At 38.9% G+C, this 25,509-nt stretch overlaps 1 protein-coding gene across 1 annotated transcript in view; it reads right to left on the reverse strand.

The window, feature by feature from the left end:
* Positions 1-2,632: 2,632 nt before the first annotated feature.
* Positions 2,633-25,509, reverse strand: part of MSH2 (mutS homolog 2) — a 43,375-nt gene continuing 20,498 nt past the window's right edge. The window contains exons 6-15 of the mRNA XM_017730117.1: positions 23,839-24,038; positions 18,747-18,856; positions 16,598-16,721; positions 15,436-15,586; positions 12,442-12,539; positions 11,163-11,408; positions 9,439-9,643; positions 8,810-9,057; positions 5,251-5,423; positions 2,633-3,042 (exon numbers count right to left, since the gene is read on the reverse strand). Of these exons, the coding sequence (XP_017585606.1) occupies positions 2,872-3,042; positions 5,251-5,423; positions 8,810-9,057; positions 9,439-9,643; positions 11,163-11,408; positions 12,442-12,539; positions 15,436-15,586; positions 16,598-16,721; positions 18,747-18,856; positions 23,839-24,038 (1,726 nt within the window). The 3' untranslated portion in view covers positions 2,633-2,871. The remainder of the gene's footprint in view (positions 3,043-5,250; positions 5,424-8,809; positions 9,058-9,438; positions 9,644-11,162; positions 11,409-12,441; positions 12,540-15,435; positions 15,587-16,597; positions 16,722-18,746; positions 18,857-23,838; positions 24,039-25,509) is intronic.

The following is a 25,509-nucleotide window of genomic DNA, read 5'->3' on the forward strand; positions in this document are numbered from 1 at the left end:
TGTTAAGAAGTAGATCTAGTATGTCCCAGTTCTGGTCTAAGTACAAGCATTATCCAACAGCAAGTTGAACATCACACCTCTTTTATGACTACTTAAATGCTTAAAGGCAGACCACTGCAACACATTAATCCCTGACACAGGGCTATAGCACACCTTTAACAGCAGCACTGCTGTCCCCAGCACACACCCACTGATGCAATCTCGGAACACAGCAAGAGTTTGCCTAACATCTTCAGCATGACTTTATTCCTATCCTCTCCTGCGACAAACACCTTTTCCCATTAGTCTTTCAACACTGACAGTTTTAAATATAGGTAGTATTCTTCAGCTACAATTTAAAATGCTAAATTTCAAGGAGAAAATAAACTTGTACCAGCATGCTTTCAAACTGCCTCAATGAGAGAAGCACATCAGATAAAAATCAATGTATTCTTACTTTGTAGACAGACCTCACTAATCACGACCAGCTCAGACGTTCCAGTTAAAATGTAACTTCACCCCAACCTCTGCTTACATTACAAAACCCCCAAAATAAGCACATTATCACAACTCAGGCAGGAAGAGCAGGCCTATAGTATATTTCACGGAAGCATTACCATTCACACAGCAAACAAAAAAAATCCCTCCCACCCCCCCACCTCACCCCTCCCCAGCTCTGTGCAGGTACACATGCAAAAAATTTCTGGCAAACCACAGAAGCATCTGGTTGGTAAAGACCAAAGATTATGGAGTCCAACTGTTAACCCAGCACTGCCAAGGCCACCACTGAACCATGTCCCTGAGTGCCACATCTACATATACTGTCAATACCTCCAGGGTGGTGATTCTGACACTTCTCCAGGTGGCCTGCTCCCTGGTGTTGACAAGCCTTTTGGTGAAGACATTTTTCCTAATACCCAATCTAAAACTCCTCTGGTGCAATTTGAGGCTGTTTCTTCTTGTCCTATCACTTGTTATTTGGGAGAAGAGACTGTTGCCCACCCTGCTACAACCTCCTTCCAGGGAGTTGTAGAGAGAGATCAGGCTTCCCCCGAGCCTCCTTTTCTTCTAGGCTGAACACTGCTAGCTCCTCAGCTGCTCCTCAGACTTGTGCTCCAGACCCTTCCCCAGCTCCATTGCCCTTCTCTGGAGTCTCTCCACCCCCTCCATGTGTTTCCTGTAGTGAGGGGCCCCGAACTGGACACAGCACTTGAGGTGTGGCCTCACCAGTGCCCAGGGGGACAATCACTGCCCCAGTCCTGTTGGCCACAATGGCTGATACAGGTCAGGATGTCATTGGCCTTCCTGGCTACCTGGACACACTTAGATGTTTTTCTTCTAATGGAGCACTAACATGGCATTACTAAATCTTTAGTGAATTAATTAATATAATCGCATCATACGAAAAAGAATCATGGTCTAGGACCAGGATTTTGTGTACGCACTGCTGCTTTCCAAGGCTCTGGCAATTGTTTGACACCTCAACTGTTAAGACTTTCTAGCCCACTTCTGGTAAAATATTACACATTTTGTTTGTGCAGTCAATAGTTCTTGATAGGAAAAAAACATTTTATTGTAAACTTCTAAAAGGACAAAATGATCCCAACTAAAGCAGGAATCTGGCACGTAATATGCTCAGAATTTTTTACAAAATAATTACAATCCAAGAAAAAATGCCTACATAAATCAGTACAAGTATCATGAAGTATAAAAGCTACAAGACAAGAAAATTATAGTTCTTTCAATACAAAATACACTTCAAGAGCTGTATCCTGTTCTCACACATTTCATGATATAACTTTCGTTCGAGAAATTATTTCATTCACAAAACTGTTGTTCTTTGCCAGCACATCATTTCTCAGCTGTTTCAACTTGACTTTGATGTCTTCTTCTGACATATCTGTCAGGGGCAATGCTTTCACTTGACAAAGAAAATCCTCAATTATCTTTTCACCTTCCTGAAATGGAGAGAAGAGAAGGAAAAGAAAACAGCAAGGATGTTTAGATTGCAAGCAGGAATTTTCCGAATTCCCTACAGATACAAAGTATTGTTCATCAGCAGAAACTCAGTGCAGGCAAAAATCATGGTTATCTTTGTCCTTGCTATCAAGTTCTAAACACCAGAACAAACCACTTATGCTGGTACCGGGAGTTCTTTTTCAGTCCATGAGCAAAAAGCACGAGTTGATCAGCACAAACACAATATTGAACATTATGATCTCCTATACTTCCCCAGCTCCATTGCCCTTCTCTGGAGTCTCTCCACCCCCTCCATGTGTTTCCTGTAGTGAGGGGCCCCGAACTGGACACAGCACTTGAGGTGTGGCCTCACCAGTGCCCAGGGGGACAATCACTGCCCCAGTCCTGTTGGCCACAATGGCTGATACAGGTCAGGATGTCATTGGCCTTCCTGGCTACCTGGACACACTTAGATGTTTTTCTTCTAATGGAGCACTAACATGGCATTACTAAATCTTTAGTGAATTAATTAATATAATCGCATCATACGAAAAAGAATCATGGTCTAGGACCAGGATTTTGTGTACGCACTGCTGCTTTCCAAGGCTCTGGCAATTGTTTGACACCTCAACTGTTAAGACTTTCTAGCCCACTTCTGGTAAAATATTACACATTTTGTTTGTGCAGTCAATAGTTCTTGATAGGAAAAAAACATTTTATTGTAAACTTCTAAAAGGACAAAATGATCCCAACTAAAGCAGGAATCTGGCACGTAATATGCTCAGAATTTTTTACAAAATAATTACAATCCAAGAAAAAATGCCTACATAAATCAGTACAAGTATCATGAAGTATAAAAGCTACAAGACAAGAAAATTATAGTTCTTTCAATACAAAATACACTTCAAGAGCTGTATCCTGTTCTCACACATTTCATGATATAACTTTCGTTCGAGAAATTATTTCATTCACAAAACTGTTGTTCTTTGCCAGCACATCATTTCTCAGCTGTTTCAACTTGACTTTGATGTCTTCTTCTGACATATCTGTCAGGGGCAATGCTTTCACTTGACAAAGAAAATCCTCAATTATCTTTTCACCTTCCTGAAATGGAGAGAAGAGAAGGAAAAGAAAACAGCAAGGATGTTTAGATTGCAAGCAGGAATTTTCCGAATTCCCTACAGATACAAAGTATTGTTCATCAGCAGAAACTCAGTGCAGGCAAAAATCATGGTTATCTTTGTCCTTGCTATCAAGTTCTAAACACCAGAACAAACCACTTATGCTGGTACCGGGAGTTCTTTTTCAGTCCATGAGCAAAAAGCACGAGTTGATCAGCACAAACACAATATTGAACATTATGATCTCCTATAAATGTTCCACATTTAATTCCAGTGTGCAGCCACATGAGGTGGGGACTGCCAGCAATAATAGCACCAGAATGGTCATATTACCCAAACTAGTTACTTTTAGAAGGGACTGTCAATCAAAAGCAATGTTTCAATATGCAAAAGGAAAGAACAAATTGTAACCAAGCAACTGGAGAGTGGCCGTCACCAAGGAGAACAGATGATAATTAAGCTTTATGCATATGCTTTTACACAAACAGGCAAAGTGGAACTTCTAAACAATCTGACTTGAATAGCAAGAACGAACATTGCAATGAACAGTATTCAGAATCCCTGTATTGGAAACAATTGGTCCAGAATGCAGAAGTTTGTCCTCTGCATTTTAGAATTCTACTGAAAAGTTTACTTAGTTTTCCTCTTATCATTTAAGACTGATGCAGAAGTTTCCAAAAAGTAATAGCACCCTTTTCCCTCTACACATGATGTTAACCAAGGCAGACAAATTCTCTGGGTGAGACATCTAAAGCTCTGCCATTCTATTGCCTAGAGAGTTTATGGAATATTATGTATTACTGAAACACTAAAGAATAAAACATGATGCTGTATTTGTCACAAGTGTTTGCAATGTCAATTTCATTTACACCAACTTAGGACCATGCAGCCAGGTCCAACTAATCTGAAAATTCCTTCACCATGACACCTGACAGAGGAAAGGTAATAGTGGAGCAACTGAGGTAGTTGGAGGGAAAGCCTTCTGGCAGTAAAAAGTAGAACAAACCAGAGATTGTTCACCTAAAGCATCAGATCCACTTACTGAGCTAGAACAACAAATGCAGTTGACCTCTGAAAGTGAAAATAAAGTAACAGGGAACAGCCTCTGTCTAGAGCAAAGGCTTTTTAAATGTAGGAAGTGTACTGGATATGGACTAACACTTCAAGACTTCCATACACTGCTGTATTACCAAGGCTGCCAGAAGGAGATAAATGTGGTACAATGCTGTGAAGGTTCAGGCTGACTGCTGGGACACAGAACTGTGCTCTGGAAGCAGGTTTGTATGCACACAGCAAGGAGGACCCAACTGCTGACAAAAACCAATGAAAGCCACAAAGCAGAAGCATGTGGATTTCCCAGGAGGCTGCCACAGATGTCGCTGTGGACTCTTTACTCCAGCAACAAGACGACACAGGATATTCTGAAAAAGCTTCCTGCAGCCTTTGCTGTCCTTTACACTACCTGCTAACAAAGCTTCTTTAAAGAAACTTCATTTTGTGACACCTGTACATCAGACATTCCAGGTACTGATTGCCATGTTCTTTGATATGATCAGCTTCTGAGATGTGACAGTTCCGATGGGACATGGAAGGCCACAGAGGAGAAGGCTGGGTGGGTATTCAGCTTTTCTCTGGTGTGAACAGATCTGATCACACTGGGCTCTAAGAACTCGGCACTAATGAACACTCAAATAAGGGGAAGCAAAACCAGGTGTGACCCAACTGCAGAGCCAAGAATATTCTACACAATGGTAACAGAAGCTGTTATCTTAAGTCCCAAGAAACTTTGCATACAAATTAAATAGTCAACAAAAGTGATGAACACAAAGTTCCTGTTTGGTTCACAGCATAAATAAAACTCCACTGGACAGGCACACACATATAACTCAAGTATAACTCAAGCTGTACTGCTGGGCATTATTCTTTGAGGAAAAAAGAATAGTTTCCATCTCATGACTATATTTTTAGATAAAATTCTTGCCTATGTTAACTTGAAATTAATCTAAATCAAAACCCACTATCCCTGAACATCTCTTCAACTCCTAATGAACATCATAGCCAAGATATTTTGTTACAGAAAAATGCATTATAGGTAATTATTCTCAAGCTTTGGGGGAATCGGAATCCTTAAACGATTTTGCTTCAGCTATTCCAGCAAAACAAATTTTAAAAATTATTTCTGATACCACACCTCTCTTTCTCTATATAACTTCTTGGCTGGTGGTTCTCCTTCAGATTCCTTGGACTTCCCAATGTTTTGGAACTCCTCCAGCTCCAATGCTTTCTCTCTTGCACTTTCTATCACGTGTTTTGGGAAAGCTGCCAACTCTGCTACATGTATTCCAAAACTCTGGTCACAGACACCTGGAAGCAGAGAAAAAAACCCCAACAGTTAAGAATTCACAGAAGCTAATATGGCTGCTCAGAGATTATATGGACATGGTTGTAATAGTTCTCTGTTCTGAAGAATTAAGTGCGTGACTTGATTTGGTTCTCCCCAACACTTTCTGATTTATTTTTTCTACTAAAAATGGTAACACAGAATAAAGAATACACTCTTACTTAATTAAGCTCTATTAGAGAAGTAATTGCAGCTCCAAAGTGCTTCAGGAAGAAATGGAAAACTCTTCAGACAGAAAATTTCCCTCTCATACTTGAAATTGAACAATGATTTTTATTAAAGCAGCACAGTCTGTAGAATATAATAATTTGCGTGCTTTTTAATAGATATTTCTCACATCTACTCTATACCTATATAAATACATGTATGTATGTGTATAGACAAACATTAAAAATGCTGCGTTCTCAATCATCCCTCTCCTCCTTTGCATCTGTACCAAATAACTCCTCAGTCTCCAGGAGTCATCATCTTTAATTATATCAAAATCTTTCAACTGCAACTTCACACTTACTCCAATTAATACACTGTTTATAACACGTGTTTGAGAAAAGTCCTCATAATTGCTCAAAATACGTAAATTATACACAGTTACATAAAACAATTTTCACTTCAGTATTAAAAGCCCTCTGATAAAATCTATCAACTCTTATTTGCTTACATTATCATAATTCCATTTGTTCTCCCACATATATTACTACATCCTTTTAATTCTGGTTTCCATCAAGGAGCTAAGAATAAATTAATTACACTTGCAAAATGACAGTTGTTTTTGGGTTTTTCAACTAATCATCTATTCAATACTGAGTAACTGAAGAATAGGTGAAGGAAGATTTAGCATTTTGACTTTTTCTGTTTTATTAACCTTGTAATCTCTCAGGTTTCTTAAAGGAAATTAACACATTTAAGCAGAAATCAGTCTTCTTGATTTTGTATAAAAAAGACACCTCCCCAGACTCAAATCTAACTCAGTTCTCAGCTCAGAGAATCCTGAGCAGAGGCCTGAAGAACAGTACTTCATGTGTTTCCTCTTCCAGTGATTCTGTCACTCTTGAAGCATGAGGACAGGGTTGAAAACACTGTATAAAAGTCCCTTGTCATGCTTTTCAGATTTAGTTATACGTTTCAAATGACATCAAACCTGTTATTTGTTTCAAAACACAGCTGTATCTGAGCTGCCTATACACACATGCTTGATGGAGCAACATAACAATTCCAAAAGGGAAACACTAAATGCAAAAAACTTTGGTGCAAGATGGATATCTAATTAGAGTCCAGATATTTAAAGATGAAGATTTCATAGTGTTGTATCTCCTCTGACAGAGGTTTAAGTAGATAGATAAAAAATATTGTGTCTCCATGCTCAATAGCACTTCCAGGAAAATGGATGGAATGAAAAGACATTGCATGTACAAAAAGATGTGTATGACTGAAAATGGCACAACTGATTGAAGAAAAAAATTAAACTGGGATTCTACAGTTTTTATCAGGACCAGAATGGCTGAATTAGTACAGGTTTTAAAAACAAAAGGAGTGGGTTGAAGAAAGAGAACTCACCCAACTGTCTGGGGAATATTAGGGGGTTTTATTGTACGAGTTGCTGTTCCAAAAGATTTAGAAGGTAGAAGGTTTTGATATAGTGTATATTGATTCCCTCCTCAACCAACATGCTCAAAATAAGGCATCTAAATAAAGATGGCTTGTTTGAAGATTCTGTACATCACCATCTCTTGCTGCACCAAAACCACTCACAGTTTCAATGTACACTTGCAGCAGTTTATGACTGTTTTTCTTCAGTTCCAATGCCACACTAAATCACTTTTAAGCACCAGTTTGCGCAAGGCTTTCAGAGGGCTCTGAACCTTCACTTGGTGGAAGGAGCTCAACATGTGCTGGAGAAGATGGGAAACAACAAACTAGGAAAGAACCACAGACACCTCCTCTCCACTGGGACAGGCTGGGGACCAGAGCCACAGTGCTCTGGACTAATATTCAAGCAAAGTGCACCAACAGTGCCCATCTCAAAGGAATAAAGATCCCAAAAGACAAGGACACAGAGTTAAAAGATACAGGGCTGTGGCAGACAGAGGTAACCCACCCAGCTTTGAGCAGACTCTCAGCAAAGCCAGAGGAGAGCAGTACTTCTGCTGTGATTCCCCTTGCTCAGAGCAGTCTCCCAAGCTTTACAGAAAAGTACCCAAAACCTAACTGCAAGATTATAGCCAGAGGGGAATACAAAATTAGAAGTGGTCATACATGTAATCTAAGGGCAAGAAATGAAGTCATTTAATAGATTTAAAACCAGAAGAAATGAGTAAGAAATAGTCAATCAGTAATGCCATAGGAGTAAAACCAGCAAGGTAACAGATCCAGGATAGCCAGAGTGTTCTACAGTAACCCTGTTCTACCCACCCAAGTGTCATCTAACTCATTCCTTTGTTGTGGAACTCAGAGGAGGAAAATTAAGAGGTACACAGAGTAAGAAGGAGTACTCTGCCCACATTTTAAATCAAAATCTCAGCCCCAAGGTTGCCAACCGGACTGAAACGCTCTAGTGAGAACAATCCAAAATCACTGTACAGTTCACAGCTAAATTAGAATGCCATAAATGGGCACACCTTGCAAGCCACAGTTACAGCTCTGCTTAATTAAAAAACCTGCTGAAGGGAGAAAAAACAAGTGATGGGGGATATAGAGAAGCAGAAGGAATAGATGAAATTTATGCCTAATTAAAAATTGTTTAATTTAATACTGAAAGGAATAACTGGATCCACTAAAAGGTTTTAATTAAATACATCTAACTGATCTTACACTAACAAAACAGGCTACTTGTTGTTTCACTATGATGCCATTTGCTAAAAATTAACCATATGATTTTTCCTACATCAAATTACTGCATAAATTGGGCAACATAAGACTAAGTCTTATTATAATGATATAGACATTATTAAAAACTATCAGCACATAAAAGGTGCACTCATTTCTTTTAAAAGAACGGTTTAACAAGTTTAAGTCTCTTACATCAGCAGGTTGAAATGGCTGATTTAGGAAAACAGAAAATAACATTCTGGAACCCTTCTCTCCATCTTTCAAAAAGAAATGGGAAGCAACTCAGTAACATCAACTTGAATGGCAGAAATAGCCTAGAAATCATCACAAATAATCATCAACATCACCACCAACTGTGTTCACACATGGACAGAGCTCCTGTCATACACACTGTCTACGGACAGAGAAGAACATATGTATTATAAACCCTAAGCCTCAAGTATGACATGAGTTTTTGGGGGGGATTTTTTTCCATTAAGATTTTTCTTCCCCAGGGCAAAATGAAGTTTAGACACAGTCTTACCTTCCTTGACACGATAAAGCATCGTCAGTGTGTCATCGCTGGTCAGAGCAGTGACATGGAGGTTATTTACTGTTGGCACCTGGTCAGCAAGAGCTGTCAGTTCATGGAAGTGTGTAGCAAACATGGCAAACCCACAGATTTTGCTGGCAATGTATTCTGAGATAGCCCACGCTAAGCCAAAGCCATCATAGGTAGAAGTTCCTCTTCCCAGCTCATCGATGATTATCAGGGAGTTTTCAGTTGCTGTCCTAAAACCACAAGAGCATTTTGTAACGTTTGATAGCAGCATGAACTCTGGATATTGGAGTACCACAAGTTATGCTGTGGATGCAGAGCATGGAACAGGCAAAAGACCCTTCTTAGTTACATATATAGTGCAGACACAGCACCACACAGATTATCCCAAATTAGGTCCTTTGTCCCATTTGAACTTTGGCCTCTTGGTAGCAGCTCTGTATTGACCACTGGAATAAACAGAAGGCTACTTCAGGAACTTATGAACAAGCTAAAAAGAACTTGAGATCCTCCACTAAGATTCCCCACAAAAGAAAAATCCTAAATGCACCTTAAATGCGCCTCCTTTCCCGTCAACCCCAACCAACGCAATCGAACAAAAGCTCAAGACTTGCCTAAGGATTGAAGCAGTTTCCAGCATTTCAGCCATGAAAGTGGACACTCCTTTCAGCTGGCTGTCTCCTGCTCCCACCCGAGCCAGGATACAATCCACAATGGTTACCTCTGCGGACTCACACGGCACAAAACACCCTATTTGGGCCATAAGAACAATCACCCCTGTCTGTCGGATGTATGTTGATTTTCCCCCCATGTTAGGGCCTAAAGAAGAGATTTTCCAAGAATTATTTTAAAAAGCATCATCTTTTTACAATTCAACAGCTCTTTTAAATGAGAACAGGCTCTAAATTAAAACAAAGAGTGTTTAAACTTATTACTGTCTCGCCAGAAAAGAGCAGCAAACTTGTCTAACAGGTGCAACAAGTGGCTCCAGGACTAACAAGGCTTGTTTGTCTTACTGAATGCTCCTTTTTTCAAAAGAAAGGTGATCAGAGAACATTACGGGCCTTCATAAGTTTTGGGACTTTTCAAAAGTATAAGCAGTCATCTAAAACATGCATTCATGCCTAAAACTAATAAGCTTTAAATTAAAAGCCATCAGTATTTATTTCTGCTTAAGAATTATAATAATTTGTTTTCACCTCAAACAACTATTAAAATTTCTCTATAAAAATGAAACAGCTTAGTTACAGCCTGGGTACCAGCTAATGGGTGACTTAGAATCAGCAAACCCAGATATTAATTAGTTATTTGTAACTGAAGTACAAATGAAATAAAAAGTATTATCCAGGAAACTGATCATTAAAACCAATTTTACACTTTTGCTAACCAGAAAAAGAAGCGTGTTGCCATGCATTTATTCAGGGTTTCAGTTTTTCTTTTTGATTATGTTAGAAGTACTCATTAATCATTCTCTAATTTCAGATCTTTGCTACTCAGAACGTATGTCAAGGACATCTGGATGGAAATTAAGATCCAATTAAATCTATAAACACTAAAAATGTTTTGGTGTGTAGTAAAATTATCTTAATTACACCAGAGAAAAGGGTAAAAAATGGTACAGTCATTGAAACATGCTTTGCATTTAAAATCAACTTTAATACTTCACAAAGAAAACACTAACAAAGAGGATGCTTAAAATCTTGCCTCCAAAAAGTGCCTACATGGCTACAGTACAATTGATGCCTAGTGGAATTTTCCACATCAATTTAGCAGGGTCATGCTTTCCAGCTCCTGAGGTTGCCTAGCTTGTGGAGTTACATTCACTAAGGCCTTACTTTAAGGAAGGACAATTTTTTTATTTTCTACTGTCCTAGCAGCTTCTTTTTTCTTCACAAATGACTCTCTGTAAATTAGTGATCAACTTCTCCAAACAGCGTACTACAACGAAAGTCACAGTAACCAATTCCATCACTATTAGCTTGGATGATGAGAAATATGCTTGTATGTACAGAAACATGTAGAATATCCACAGTCAAAGGTAACATTTCACATTAACATTGTGAACACTTTAAAAAAAAAAAAAATATAATCAATAATAGCAATAAATAATAGCTTACAAATACCCTCCTTTCTTTTCCAGAGCTAACTCTTATTCCCCATGCAGAAAGATAAGTAATTCAGTAGCTGCTCACCCTTGATGTTAGAAATTGTTTTGACAGAATTTTATAAGGTTGCTGATTTGTTTTGGTTGTTGTTGGTTTGGTTTTTTTTAAAAAGACATCATTATTGGAAATACTCAAGACATTTATAAAACAAAAAAGGGAACAGAAGTATTTACCAGTAATAATGTGGAACATCTGCTTGCCCTTCTCAAATGTAATGTCATTGGGGATGAAGGCCACCTCATCCTGCACTTCGATGCAGGGATGCCTGGCACCCTTCAGCACAATCCTGCCTTGTCCCTTCTCCAGAATGACGGGACGGACGTAGGGCACCGGGGCCCCGTTTGACACGTGAGCAAAGCTGACAATGGCATCCAGCTGAGCTATCACATCATTCATCGTCTGGATGGGCTCTGCATAACCTGGTTTGCATTGAGGAGATACAAATTCAGTGCCATTAGCCATTCTTTTGCTTCAGCTGAGAAGGTACCTTGAAGCCTATACTGAGTCCATCAAGCTAATTCACCTGCAGTAACAATTTTGCTCAAGATGGAAGTCACCTCCTGTGAGTCTAGGATGTATTCCTAAAGTTTCCGTGCCTTGAATACCAAGGAGACTTCTTCAGACTAAGGAAAAGAAGAGGTGAGGCCATGTTGATTATTTTCCCTCATCTGGAAATCCAGTATGTTTCCTTCCTGAATAATACACTGGATTCTGATGCTCATGCAAGCAAACACACCAGAGAGACAGCACAGACAGTTCAGACACAGCAGCCATCTATGTTTATGTGACTGATGGGAGGGAGAGGTCTGTCAGATACAGTGCCTGTGACACCAGACTAAATGGCTTCCCCCAGTACCAACCTTAAAGCTTTGGTGTTTGGTTTTTTTTCAGTGAAAGCGATAAGGGACTGGTCTAGAGCCCAAACTCCCCAGTGTCTCTTCTGCTTTTGGTGAAGGATAATAAAGAATGCCCTGTAAGTAGGCAAACTTGGGGCAAAATATATGGAAATAACTTAGGAAACCAATAATTTGTATTGCCATATGAGCAATGATTAACTTCATCTTATATTGCATATCAATGTTCTTACAGACCTCAGGTCCCACTCCTTCAGTTCTCTGTTGTCCTTCACCTCTTCTGCTGTTAGGGTGAAGGTGCCCAGAGTCAGGGAGGTCAGTGGAGGATAGATGTGGCCTTTATAGCCTTATTTTTGTTCCTATTACAGGATTAGCATTTGCACACACCTCATCACTGCACATTTGCAGAAATGCCAGGAAAGGGTCTGGCAACAGAAGACAATTCATATTTCAAACTTGCAACAGCTGTCTGAAAGCCACAGCTCACTTTTCACACCAATTCTCTGGACAATGTTACAGTTTGTAGAAGACCCTCAAAGGAACTGCAGGTCCTCCCAGCACTCCGGACTGTGACACACACCAAGAGTGGCACACTCACCTGAAGCAATGTTAATGATTTCCTTAACAATTGCATCCTGAGCCTCTTCATACTCTTCCCTGTTCCTTATGTACTCATCATTGATGGCGCTCAGTTTGCTGTGAACAAAACAAGAGTATTTAGAAGCTGTGGTGTCCTGCCTTCACCTACAATGCCAAACTTTTGGCTTCCTCATCTGTGAGTCAATACCAGGTGTCCCCACCTGTTTTAACAGCAAAGACCACAAAGCAACTGACCTACTATTATTCATCCACACCAAGACAGCCTCCAGATTAATTCCAAGTTTAAGATCACCCATAATGGCCAAACCAGAAATTCTAGCATCAACACATGACTCTTAAAAACATCCATGTTATAGAGATGCTATGTGATAAGGACTAGCTCTTAAAACTGAATTTCTGGCTATTTTGCTACATTTTGCTGCTAAGCAACTGCCTAATTAGCCCAGAGCCCTACAACAGGCTTATCAGATCTGAAGACATTGACTTCTTTCATTTAGAAAAAACCTCAGTTAACTACAGTCACTATGAACAGATTCTGGACTGCAAACTAAGGTAAGCTGAAATAAAGAAAAGAGTTTAAACAAGTTTTTATACTTCTTGTCTCCTAAACAAAGAACAAAAGTCTGCAAGACTGAATAAGAAACACACCCAAGTGGTGTGCCCACACTATAGGCAGAAGTCAGTCTTGTACTTCTAGTACCACCTACAGAAGCAACTATAACTTAACTAAGCACAGAGAATTCTTTTTTATTAGTGATGCATGGGCTGCTTCACTAAGGGAAAGTAACAGATGACACAGTACAGGTTCTAAGTACATCTTCTCAGTTACAGAAAAGCCTAATTTCATCATACATTTAGATTCACAACATATTTAGAACCAGAAAAAGCTGTTTTACATTTCAGGGATGTTTTTAAAAAATACCCTCTGAGTAAATGTTAAAACAAAATGCAATTAAGGTTTACACTTTGTTCATTTAAGCAAATTGGTGTGAAATACACCAACATATTGGTTGGTGTGAACCAATATGTTTGCCCTCCTTTTCGAAGATAAGGATTTATAACTATGAAAGTGAGTGATTAACAGAAGCCAGTCACTATTAGTGATAGCCCTGGCTTTAAACCAGCCTTGCCCTGTAGGCAGTGCTCCTCACACTTGTGTGTCAGTCAAGATCTGACTCTTGCTGAACTCACACACAGAGCACGAGCAGCAGGGCTTGTCTGAAACGGACTGCACCATATATTAATCTCTGCAGCTTTCACCCTTCCATGGAACACAAGCAGGAGGCTTAAAAGCTAGTTTTCTCCTGGATCTGCCACTGACAGACAAGGAAGAACTTGTCAGGAGGCTGAAGTCCAGTTAGAGGCTGATTATTTGCAGCATTTCCTATGGTTGATACTGGGGCTGATCCTATTTATGCCTTGATTAACAACCTGAACAATGAAACTGAATGCACTCTCAAATGCACTCTCAGCAAGGTATAACAATGCCACAGGAAGGAGAGCTGGCAGTGTGCTGGAGGACAGAGCTGCCATTCACTGGGGTAACTCCAGGCTGGAGAAATAGGTGAACAAGAATTTCAGCACACATCAATACAAAGTCCTGCACCTGGGATGAAATAACTCTGTCCACCAATACAAACTGTGGTCCACATGGCTATAAAACAGTAAAAAACAAAACAAAACAAAAAAATCATAAAATTCTTCTCCACTGGGTCCCTCAAGAAGCTGAACACAAGCCAGCAGTGTGCCCCTGAGGCAGAGAAGGCCAAGCCCATGCTGGCTGCAGTAGCTAGGGTGGAACCAGCATCCTGAAGGAAGTCATTCTTCCCTTCTATTCAGCACTCCTGAGATGACACCTCTGGTTTTAGGTTTTGTCTTCCCAACATTGAACCTGGAGCAGATGGTCACCACAAAGGTGGTACAGAGCTGAAGCACACGGCACACAAGGACAGGCTGAGAGAGATGCCTGCCCAGGCTGAGAGAATCTGAAGCCTGGAGGGAAGAGGCAATAGACTCTCCTTGGAGGTGCAGAGCAAAAGAATGAGATACTAAGATCCCAAGTTTCTGCAAGGAAAATTCTCATTAGACCTGATTAGGAAAGTTCTCATAAATAGTAATTCAGCACTGGACCTTGTGCCCCACGAGACTGTGAAGGATACTTAAGAAGATGGGCACGTGGGCAAAGCCTTGGGCTACACCATTTAATCTTGAGATAGGATCTAATTTCCAAGGTGCATCTGCTTTGAGTGAGGGATAAGAAGTAGCCTTCAACCTAAGTTATTGCCCAATTCTGCACATGCAACTTTCTACTTCGTTTGCTCTGTGTAAAAACACTGAAGAACAGAGAAACATCTGATGGCTGATGCAGCCCTTGCCCCTGCTAAAATGCTCTAAACCAGCTAAAATTCAACAAAAAAAAATACAGACTTTTCAGCTGATCTGTGTCAGAACTGCTGTCCAGACAAGGACACACTGAAACAGCCTCAATGCAATTAGCCTGAAGACTTAAATTTTTCAACAGTTCAATCAAAAGAGCCACAGAAGTGAAGTTCAATACACAGGACCAATAGAAATTAGGGAAGATTTGGAACAAAGGGAAGAAAAAGGTAATCACCAACAAAATTGCTGCATGTCACATTTGGTGATAAACATAAATAGCTCGTTCCCTACTGCAGCTTGTGTCTGTATAAACACTCACAGTAAAAGCAATTATGATACTTGCTGCAGCTAAAACAGAGAAATTAGCCCAAGTCAAAGGACCAAAAATAGATAACAGTTGGCAATGTAAACGGGGAATGCAGCTTTTAAGATAAACTCTATTACTGTTCTTCCCTCATGCCAGTCCTGCTCAATATTTCAATCTGTGAGCCAATTAAAAAGGTGAAAATTTGCCATTCAAGATGTAGGGAATCCAGTTTATCACCACAATTATAAAGGAACAATTCTTTTCCTTTCAGAACAGGCTTTAAAAACTACCAATATAATCTCATACCTGTTAGTAAATTTCACACCATTCTTCTGTGTATCAATGATTCCGTATTTCGAATTGTTACGGAGAGCTTTCTCCTCCTTGCAAGTTACTCTAAAGTGATGTCCAAACTGTGAATTTGTCTCCAGTTTGATACTTTTGCCAGCTTCCAAACCTTTCAGATGAAAAGAAAGAAAAAGAAACCAGCTGTATTACCACCAATCCTGCAGCCTTGTGCTATTCTTGCTCACTAACCCTCAGTTCCCATGATTTAGCCTCTCTTACATGACCTAATTCAATAGACTTGCTTTGGTTCTGTACAGGTATGAGAAATACCCAGACCAAACACAAATATATGGATTCCTTCCCTCCTCCTACTTTAAAATGCTCTCAAGCTGCATATTCAAATCAGCAATTATTGTACTGCTGTGAATTCTCCAGGAAAATTTCAAGGACACTCTGTACTGCTGCTGTAAGCATAGCACCTGTACTATCATGATCCTTCTACTAACACATGGTTCTGTTACAAGATTTCTCATTCCATCCCTACACAATCTTGGCTTTCCTTCTTTTCATCCAGGTATCATCTTTACACTAAAAACATCTGCAAGCTCTTAAAGGTGTAACCCAAAATAAGTACAGTGTTGCCAATTTTCCTTGCCATATTTGCATTAAAAGTTGGTGGCTTTTTCTTTTTCTTAAAATTGCTCTTTCAGTGCCCAGTTCATCAGCTGCCCATGGAATTTTTTGTATAGAATAACCAATTCTTTAAATGTCTCATTTGCTTACACATTACATTTTGCAAGGAACATCAAAAGAAAACTGAATGGACACCCAGGGGAAAAAGAAAAGTCTCAATGCAGGTCCTCAAAAAATCTAAAAAAGAACTAGACTTAGCCAAGAGTTTGATGAGTTACAGTTCTACAAAACTGATTCTGCAACATACATGATAATTTCTGAAATATTTTGGAATGCCATTAAAAAAAAAAAAAAAAAAGGCCATGTTATAAACCAAAAAGCACTCTGTTTTCAACAGCTTGCACTCGACAACCAAAGTCACCCCAACTCAATAATATAATCATGCAAACATCCTTTAACCCTTTAACTCCTTTACACCAGTTTTCATCACCTGATTGCAATACATTTTACAAAAGAGACAAGAATCAAAGGCACTTCCAAACCCTACCTAGTTCTTTGGCTGCAGTCTTTAACAAGGACTGCATTTTTTCTTCCAGTTCATTCATCTTCTCTCTTAATTCTGTTAAATTAGGATCAAAAGAAGCCTTGACAAGAAATTCGTGATTCTCCACCTAGAGAAAAATAACAAGAAAAAATTCATATGAATCTAGGCAATAAAAAATAAAGAAGCATCCCCCTGATCATACACAGTGAAATGAATTTACTTAATAATTTACTCAATTTTTTAATATATATATTGTTGTCATGCAATGTTGTTTGTGATAGTTGGTGTCTGGTTCAACTGCAAAGCAAATACATCTCAAATACTTGTTTTCTCAAATAATAGACTTTATGCAAGCAAAATATACCAATTTAACAGACTCCTTTCTGCTGAAATGGAGTTGTCTGCACATTTATTTGCAAACAAATAACTGAGCAGTAGGCAGGGCAAAAAGGGAAGTCAGAGGGAATGACATTGTTATGTACATAATCTGTCTGCTACCCTGGATTTAGGCAGCTAATCAAGACAAGAGTGTAAAAGGATGGGGTGTTTCAAAACAAGAAACTTTGGAACTTGAAGTTTCTGAAACAATAATATCTGCCCCAAAAGAGACTCTAGAGGTTTAGGAAGGAACCTGCAAGTATCACCAAAAATCCTACCAATTTCAACCCAGCTCTTGAGTTGAAAAGCAGACACGGTTCCTTCTAAGCTTAACATTTTCAGAGGCAAGGATGAAGCATGCTGCATTTCATCTTTTTTTTCTCTCTCTTCCACGTGCTTCCACTGCCAGGTGGCTATGTACCAAAAGCACCACCAAACTTTGAAGTTGCCCTGACTTGAGGAGGAGGTTGGAGTAGATGGTTTTTCAAAGGCACCTTATGATTCTGTGATAAATAGGAATGGAAGTGACAGTTTCTCAACTTTTATTACAGCTAGGTAAATGAATAACCACATCCCACACTTTTTGAACTTAGATGTTTCTTTTTATATTAGAATGGATTATTGACATAATTTAGTTGCTATGACAACCTATCCTTCAATTGCACTCAGAATAGAACTGCGTATTTTATTTGAACTCCCTCAAAATCCAAGAGGAATTTCAAGTCAAAGTTCAAATTCTAATATTCAGAGGGACAAGGTTTATTCTTCTGGCAAAACCAGTGTTGGCTTATCTATAGACATTTTCCAGTACCTTGAAGAGGGGGAAAAACCAAATCCAACATGCCAGATTCTATGGGATTTGATTAAAAATAACTGACTTGTTATTCCGTTTAGAAGGACAACAAAACATTTTTAAAGTAGAACCTGAAATGAAATTTGAAGAGCTGGACTATGAAGGGTGAAGGCTTAAACAGCTGTTAGCTTTAAAGAAAACAGAGTCCCAGGGCACACAAACTGCATCAACAGATGGTCTGTAACTGGTATAAAGCTATAAATTTCTTCATTACCATACATCACAAATTACAGCAACATGTCAATCAACCAGTCTTTCCATAAACAGTAAAATGCAGTTGATGGATGCACAACACAATACAAAGAGAGAAAATGCAGTGCTCCTGCCTTTGGAGAAAAGTATGCACGTTCAAAATTTTAAAGCCACTGCATTTTTCACAAGTTCAACAAACTGCCCTTACTACCATGTCTGGCACATGTTTAGGTAGTTCTCTTATTTCTACAGTCAGCTGAGACATACACTTAGGATAATCCTAATCCTTGGTCAATCAAAAAAAAAGAAAACCCTAAAAGACTCCCCAAGTAATAAACATACCCTGGGCTACGCTCTAGATTTGAGACATATCACTGTAACTTTAAAAATACAAAGAAGCAGAGAAATGACAAAATTACTTCTCCACTTTAATACTCAATTTTAAAAAATGATGAGATTTTTTAAAAATAGTTTCAGGTCCACAGCATCCATGCACCCAAAGCATTTTTTCACTGGCTAGATAATTTCCGATAGTAGGTGAATATCCTGTTGAGTATCCTGAATATTCACCTGATATACTAATAACTGTCTTCATATATTCCACAGCTAAATTATCGCTAGCTACTTAATATAGATGATCAATTAAATTTAGTGAGCATAGAGCAGATTGCAAGGTTCAGTAAGAAACTTTAATTGCTAAGTAAACTCTACCCACACAACATTCCATACCTTATCCATGTCCAATGTTGTCTCTATCATCTCCAGAAACTTTGAGAAGTCAGAGCAGATATCAATAAGAGGTGTTATAAATACCGCTAACAACAACATCTGGTGAGCTCCTGTTATGAACAAACAGGAAAAATTATCATTCACAAACCCCCACAAATTTACTGGAATTCACTTATCCAAGATACACAACTGCTTAGCTGGTTAATTTTTACAAAGGTGGGCTCTATGATTATTTCACTGAAACACATGTACCTTTTTCTAAAATTGGAATTATCCCATCTATATTTTGATTAAGCTTGTACCTACTCTATCATCTTTGTTCATACCTGGGGGTATTAATTCCCTTCTATTATGAGTAAGGCTACAAACAGCAGTATGAAAGCAAACCTGCTGTCTGAATATCACCAATTCTTGCACATAAACAGCTGACATCCCTTTAGCAAAAAGCATAGGTCTTATCATCCACACTCACAGTTTTTAATTTTTTTTAATAAAAGTTACCAAATACTGGGAATATTTGGTAATTACAGTATGGACACAGAAACTGAAGTGTATGTTACCTGGTTTGGTTTTCCACAAAAAAAGACCACATATTATAACCAAATCTTTACAGTCACTGCTTTCCACTAGATAGGAAGTCATCAAAATTCACAGAGATACTCTGTAGCACTGCATAGAACAAGTCAAACTGCATGGAACACATATTGGCTGGAAGTCCATGGAACACCAAAAGCATTGAACACCACAGGCAGTTCACAGTTAACCTAACATGCACAGATATTGCCAAATTTGTGAAAGAAGTCTTTTCTTCAGGTAGCCATAAACTACAAATAAGCACCTACATCCAGCAGCCAGCTGTGGAAACGTTCTGTCAGTAAATGCATGTTTACATCTTTGCAGCCACTTCAAGTTAGGATTCAATCATAGAAAGATTAGCATTACTGACTATATGATTTAGAAAAAATGCCTCAAAATGAATCTAGTACTATGAACTTACAGTCACTGAATTATGTACAGAATTGTGTGGCCTGCCTCTAATGTTTATAGGCACAGCTTTGCACATCAAGAGAGAAATACAGAATTAAGCTCTGGCTAATTCCAGAGTCGCTCAATTTCTTACCAGACTTAGAAAAAAGTCCTAGCCTTTCCTAAGAAAAATTGCCACAGAAATTTATAGAAGTCACACAGTGAGGACACGATTACCCAAGTGAATCTCCTCTCTCAGCTGAAGTAGAAAGAAAAGGTTTTGTTTGATTCCTTTTTCTACCATGCCTTTTTGCTTCCCCACTCCCTCAACCTTGAAAAGTTAAAGCTCTAAACTAATATCTATTAATAGAGGAAAAAAAAAATCACATACTGTTGAGAGATTATTGAACTTGTAAGAATGGAGTTTTCTGCTGACTAAAAATCTTCAAAACTATGAGATATGAAATAAAGATTTTTTTCTGTTTCAAATTTCTTGCTTGCTCTCACAATATCTTGGTTCCTTCCCTCCTGCAAGAAGACACATCTAAACCAACCTAGAAAATAAAAGGAGTCAACGAACAAGGAAGAGACTGAAGAGCAGAAAAAGTTTCATGTCCATTCTTCAGAGTGGACTTAGCAGTTCCCAGTGCTCCAGCTGACAGAATACATGGCACCCACAATGAAATGATCTTCAGTATTCTTGAATCAATGAAAAACGACTGTACTTGGACTTTAAGTAGCAATTATAATTTCTTTTCTTGAAAGGAGTAAGTAGGGAAGTTTCATGATGCCATTTCATTATTTAAGCTTGAAGGGTGCATCTCAGACACCATAGGAAGATGTCACATTCAAAAGTTACAATACATTGATTAAGTAAATAAAATACTCATGTATTTACATACAGGTCAAACTGATACACTGCAAAATTTATTTACACTTTTAATCCAGCTTCAAACTCAGTAACCCTCACTTGAAGGAAGTAAAATAGTGGAGTCAGCGAATAATGAGGATTTACAAAAAGTTACATGCATATGCTTTTCTTAAAACACCTGACATTAAGAGAATATGAGCAAGAAACACCACTGAAAAATCCTAAATTAAACTCCAACATGTCTTGCACCTGTATTCATAAACTCATAGGAAAGATGCACAGTAAAAAAAAAAAATCCTCTTTTGCACCTCTCAACATTATTAGCATGGAAACTAACCACTGAGAGAAAGACTAACAGACCTATGTACCATCAAAAGCAGAGGTGCATACTGATCACAAAGCCTACCTGTGCCCAGGTGCAGTTTTTCATTTAAACCATAATTTACTTACTCAAGCACAGACAAGCATTTATTACATGTGTTAAAGACTATTAATATGGTTTTAAAATGTTGCCTGGAAATTAAAATAAAACACTAATCTGCAGACCTGGAACACACAGTTTGGCAGCAAACTGACACTACTCTATCCAGGCAAAACAGACATATCCCAATGACTAAGTGCACTAGTCACTTTGATAGTGCAATGGAAAGTGGGATAAAAGGAAAAGAACAATGGAAATTGGGATGAAATATAGTACAGTTTTACCAGAGGCAGATAATATCCATATAGTGCTCCATCTGTCTGAAATACTGAATGCCTAAGACAAAGAGGACTCTGCAGACCTAATTTGAGCTATTCTAAAGCATTCAGCATGGTGTCACAGGAGATGCCAAGGTGCAAGATCTGTGATTTATGCAATGACCAGAGTGCAGATAAGCAGGACATCACCCACTTGCAAAAGATGAACGAGCTGAAAGGACATCTGTTCCCCCAGGGCTCACAGAAGCATTTATCTTTTTAAGATGTCTGAATTCATATTAACACACAAAACAAGGCTGCTTACAAAAGTAAGTCACTAAAATACACAATATGGAAGGTATCAGTAGATTATACTGGAATAAGATAAATCAGAAATAGATCAACACTAAGTGACCTTGAAAACTGGGCTAATAGAAATCAAGTAAAATTTAACACTGAGTAAGATGACACATTGACAGATAAATGAGTTTCCACTATGAGTAAGGGAATAATCAGTTGGATATGACAAAGGATGGGAAAGAGCCAAGTTTGATCACAACACGGCTATAACACATCAGTGCAACAGTCTGGGGAAGCACAGCACTGAAACAAGCAGTAAGAAGCATTTCCAAAAGCAGTGAGGGGTATTCCAACCCCAGCATACAATTCCTGTATCCTGCATATTTAAAGAGTGTTTGTTTGAGATGGGAAGGAAGATGCTCCAGCAGCTTCTTGAAGACAGGAATCTTTTAAGTACTCAAATTTCATGCCCCAGCAATTTGAGTAATGAACAACTGCTCCCTCTTGCCAGCTAGAGCAAAATGATTTGATGACTCAGAGTCCTTCCCCATCCTATGCAGACTTCTTATGTCTAAACCAGAAAGAGGTTGTCTTCACTCATCACCCCCCTCCTCAGGTTTCATCATCCATAAAAGCAAGGATTTCAACAAAACAATGCTTCATACTGAGGGAAAGACAGTCACAGCTGATGACTTCATGGTTGTTCTATATCCCCATAGCCATTCATAGGTAAGGGAGTTCTGAAACTGGCACATACTCAGAATTGTCAACAATCTTTTTGACTTTCCATCCCTTGATGAGTTAAAACATTCTGTACAGTCAGAAACAGAAAAATTATCAGATTCAGTCTGAATCACTCATGTACATTGAAAATTACCAGACCATTCATGTACTTTGAACAGGTGGTACAAGTACAAAGAAAAATAAAAATAACATGCCACCTATTTTAAACTATCTTTAATATACTGCTGCTGATTGCCCTGCTAAGTCCAGCTGATTCATGTGTAGAACAGGAAGAACCTTTTGCAGTCTATTAACTTTTCCATATGGTGAGCTTAGCAGCTTGCCTTACACAGCTTGCTCCTCAAAACTCTAAAAATGGAATTGTTTTCCTACCCCAATGTTATGACAGAGGAACTCTGTTGATCCAAACGGCAGCTAATATAAAAAGTAGTAAAGACAGGAAGCCAGCATTCTGAACAAACACCTCAGTGTAAGATGGGAACCCAAGAGCTCCATGTCAAGGCTAAAACAAGCAGAGTCTTTTTGGAAAAGCCAAATGGACACGACTGAGGCAGCTAAAGAGTGGCACAGCTCTTTAAGAACAAAAACAAAAGAGTTATATCTGTCAGTTCCTTCAGTTTCAGATCTTAACTACTCTTTGGCTGCAGCCAGCAATCAAAAATTGATTTAAGATTAATATTGTAGAAGATAAGTTTCATTACTTGAAGTCATAAAACTGTAGTACAGAAAAGTGTAAGACACTGGGTAGCTTTATTTTCTACTCAAATAGAGGAAAGAAATTTTTGTAACCATACCATTTCAAACAACATTTGCTTTTAAGGCTTTGATTCTTGCTTTATGCAAAGTGAATTTCTAACAAATTAATGGGCTTCTACAAAAATGAGTTTTCTGGTAGGTTAGAACTGCTGTTGCTAAATTGAATCACTCCCTTGTTATGCTGATCCTATTCTGCATTTTCTTGGTAACACACAGAAAAGGGAAAAATGATCAGCTTTTGTATTTTCTGGACTTGCTTGTCACAGCATTGTGCTTCCTACTAATGAAGATTGGAAGAAACCCTGGCATGTCACCTGTATCAAATACAGGAGCATTGTGATTTTAAAAACAAGCCACTGAAGTTATACCAATAATATTGAAATTGGGGGGGGTTTGTGCTTAATTACAATTGGAAGTGGATGACAATGCTATTGTATGAATGGTATCTTGTTTGTCAGATCACAATACACACGCAATTGGTCAGGAATTCTTAGAGACAAGTCCGTGTCAAAGATTACCACACCATCACCTAACAGCTCAAGCATCCCAGCTACACACTAATTAGAACATATTTTCCTGCAAAGATTTGGCTATGTGTATTTTAAAGTAGCTGACAGGCATTTCAGAATTTCAGCTCATTTCAAATTCAAATGTATTTAAGCTTTATTCCTGCAACAAAAGCACACAGGAAAAAAGTAATCCTTGGAAATCTACGCTCTACTTCTTTGCATCATCAGTATACTAAAAAACATTGAAAATAGATGGGGGTAGCATTACCTTCATGTTTTTCTAGTGCTTGCACAACATTAGGCAGTTGATTGATAGCCTGGTACATTCGGTAGCAGTCTTGTAAGTTTGCTGCTTGTCTCTGAAATTTCTTTGCCAGCCGGTTGAGGTCTGGAAAGCGACGTAACAGATCTTCTTGAAGGCACTGACGTAGTTCTGGATCCATCACAAAAGCTTCAACCAAATTCAACCTACATAAGAAATTCATAACAGTGATTAGCATGGCATGATCTATAACTCTTTAATGTCACCAGTGAGAATGAAAACACTTATCTCAGAGTTTCTATCTATACTTTCTTATACCTATGGCCTTATCCACTGGTCAACTTTCCTGGTAAAAAAAAAAACCAAATGAAAATAAGACAACACATGAGCTGAGAAAGCAAGGATATTTAGCCTGCCATGCTTCGGTAGTTTTGAAATTGGGGTTTTTAATCAACAGCATTGGACAGCAATTGTTTCAAGTGCAAACACCAACATCTATCCTGTACGTAAAGCTGACTCTCAGAATCAACTCTGAGATTAATTCTTTCCCTTCACTATAAACAAAGTCTTCCAGTAGTCTATGGAAGAAGAGGTATTACGCAGGAAAAAAGTCCCCACTGTTGTCAGAGTTTAGCTCCCTGTGGCCAAGGCCAACACTGACACTGTGCAGCTGTGCAACCCTGGACCACAGGATGAGAATCCTCATGGTTGAAGGCACCTCTGTGCACTGACTACTCCAACCTTTGCTCAAAGCAGGGTCACAGCTAAAGCCAGCTGCCCAGGATGGTGTCCAGTCACATTTTGGGCATGCCCAAGGATGGCTCCAGTGTCAACCCTTGGAACGCAGCCCTGGTGACTGACCTCCAGGGCGACTTCATGCTCCTGAGCCTGGCAGCTCAGTGAGTTTTCAGTCCCCCACACTGTACTGATCTAGTCTAGTACTTTGAGATGTAACAGGAGACAGTGACAGCTCAAGTCACAATAAGCAACATTCCCTGCTCTTCCCTTATCCAACCACCTAATCCATTTGTTGCAGAAGGTTATTGGGTTAGACAAGCATAATTTTCCCTTTGTAAATCCATGCCAGCTACTTCCGAAGTACTGTTTGCCTCACTGGGGGACTGCATTCTTATCAATGAGATGGTTGCCAGCCTTGTCACCACTGACTGCCAGCTCGCCTTCCCTTGCTGTTGCTCTGTGACATTTTGGTCTGGTATGTTGTTGGGGGCTTTTTTCTGTATTTTTTTAATTGTAGGTATGGGGGTTTTTAAATAGTGAAATAAATATTCTTTAAGTGCTGAAAGCAAGCATAAATCTCAATAAGAAGTGACAGAGCATTAAAAGGTATTTCTCCACTAGAACACAAGCAAATTTTCATACATTTCTTGGGGGTTTTGCATCAGTTAATATTGCCATCTCTACACAGTTTGCATTTGCAGTTAAAAAAAGAAGTCAGATATTGTTAATTTTGGAATGCCGGGGAGGTCAGTGTTCTTTGATCACACTTTCAGAATACCAAGGAAGAGCTCTGCCTCCTTCAGAGACCTCCATATATTACATACTGTGCTGATTTCTGGTTAATAATATCTATCAATATCTTTGCTTCAGCAGGGAAGTTAATTTTATCTAGAGACATGCAGGCAAAGAAAGGACAGCCTTCACCACATTATTCCTGCT

This window comes from Corvus brachyrhynchos, unplaced genomic scaffold (assembly GCF_000691975.1).
Source record: "Corvus brachyrhynchos isolate BGI_N302 unplaced genomic scaffold, ASM69197v1 scaffold101, whole genome shotgun sequence".
Classification (NCBI taxonomy): Eukaryota; Metazoa; Chordata; class Aves; order Passeriformes; family Corvidae; genus Corvus; species Corvus brachyrhynchos.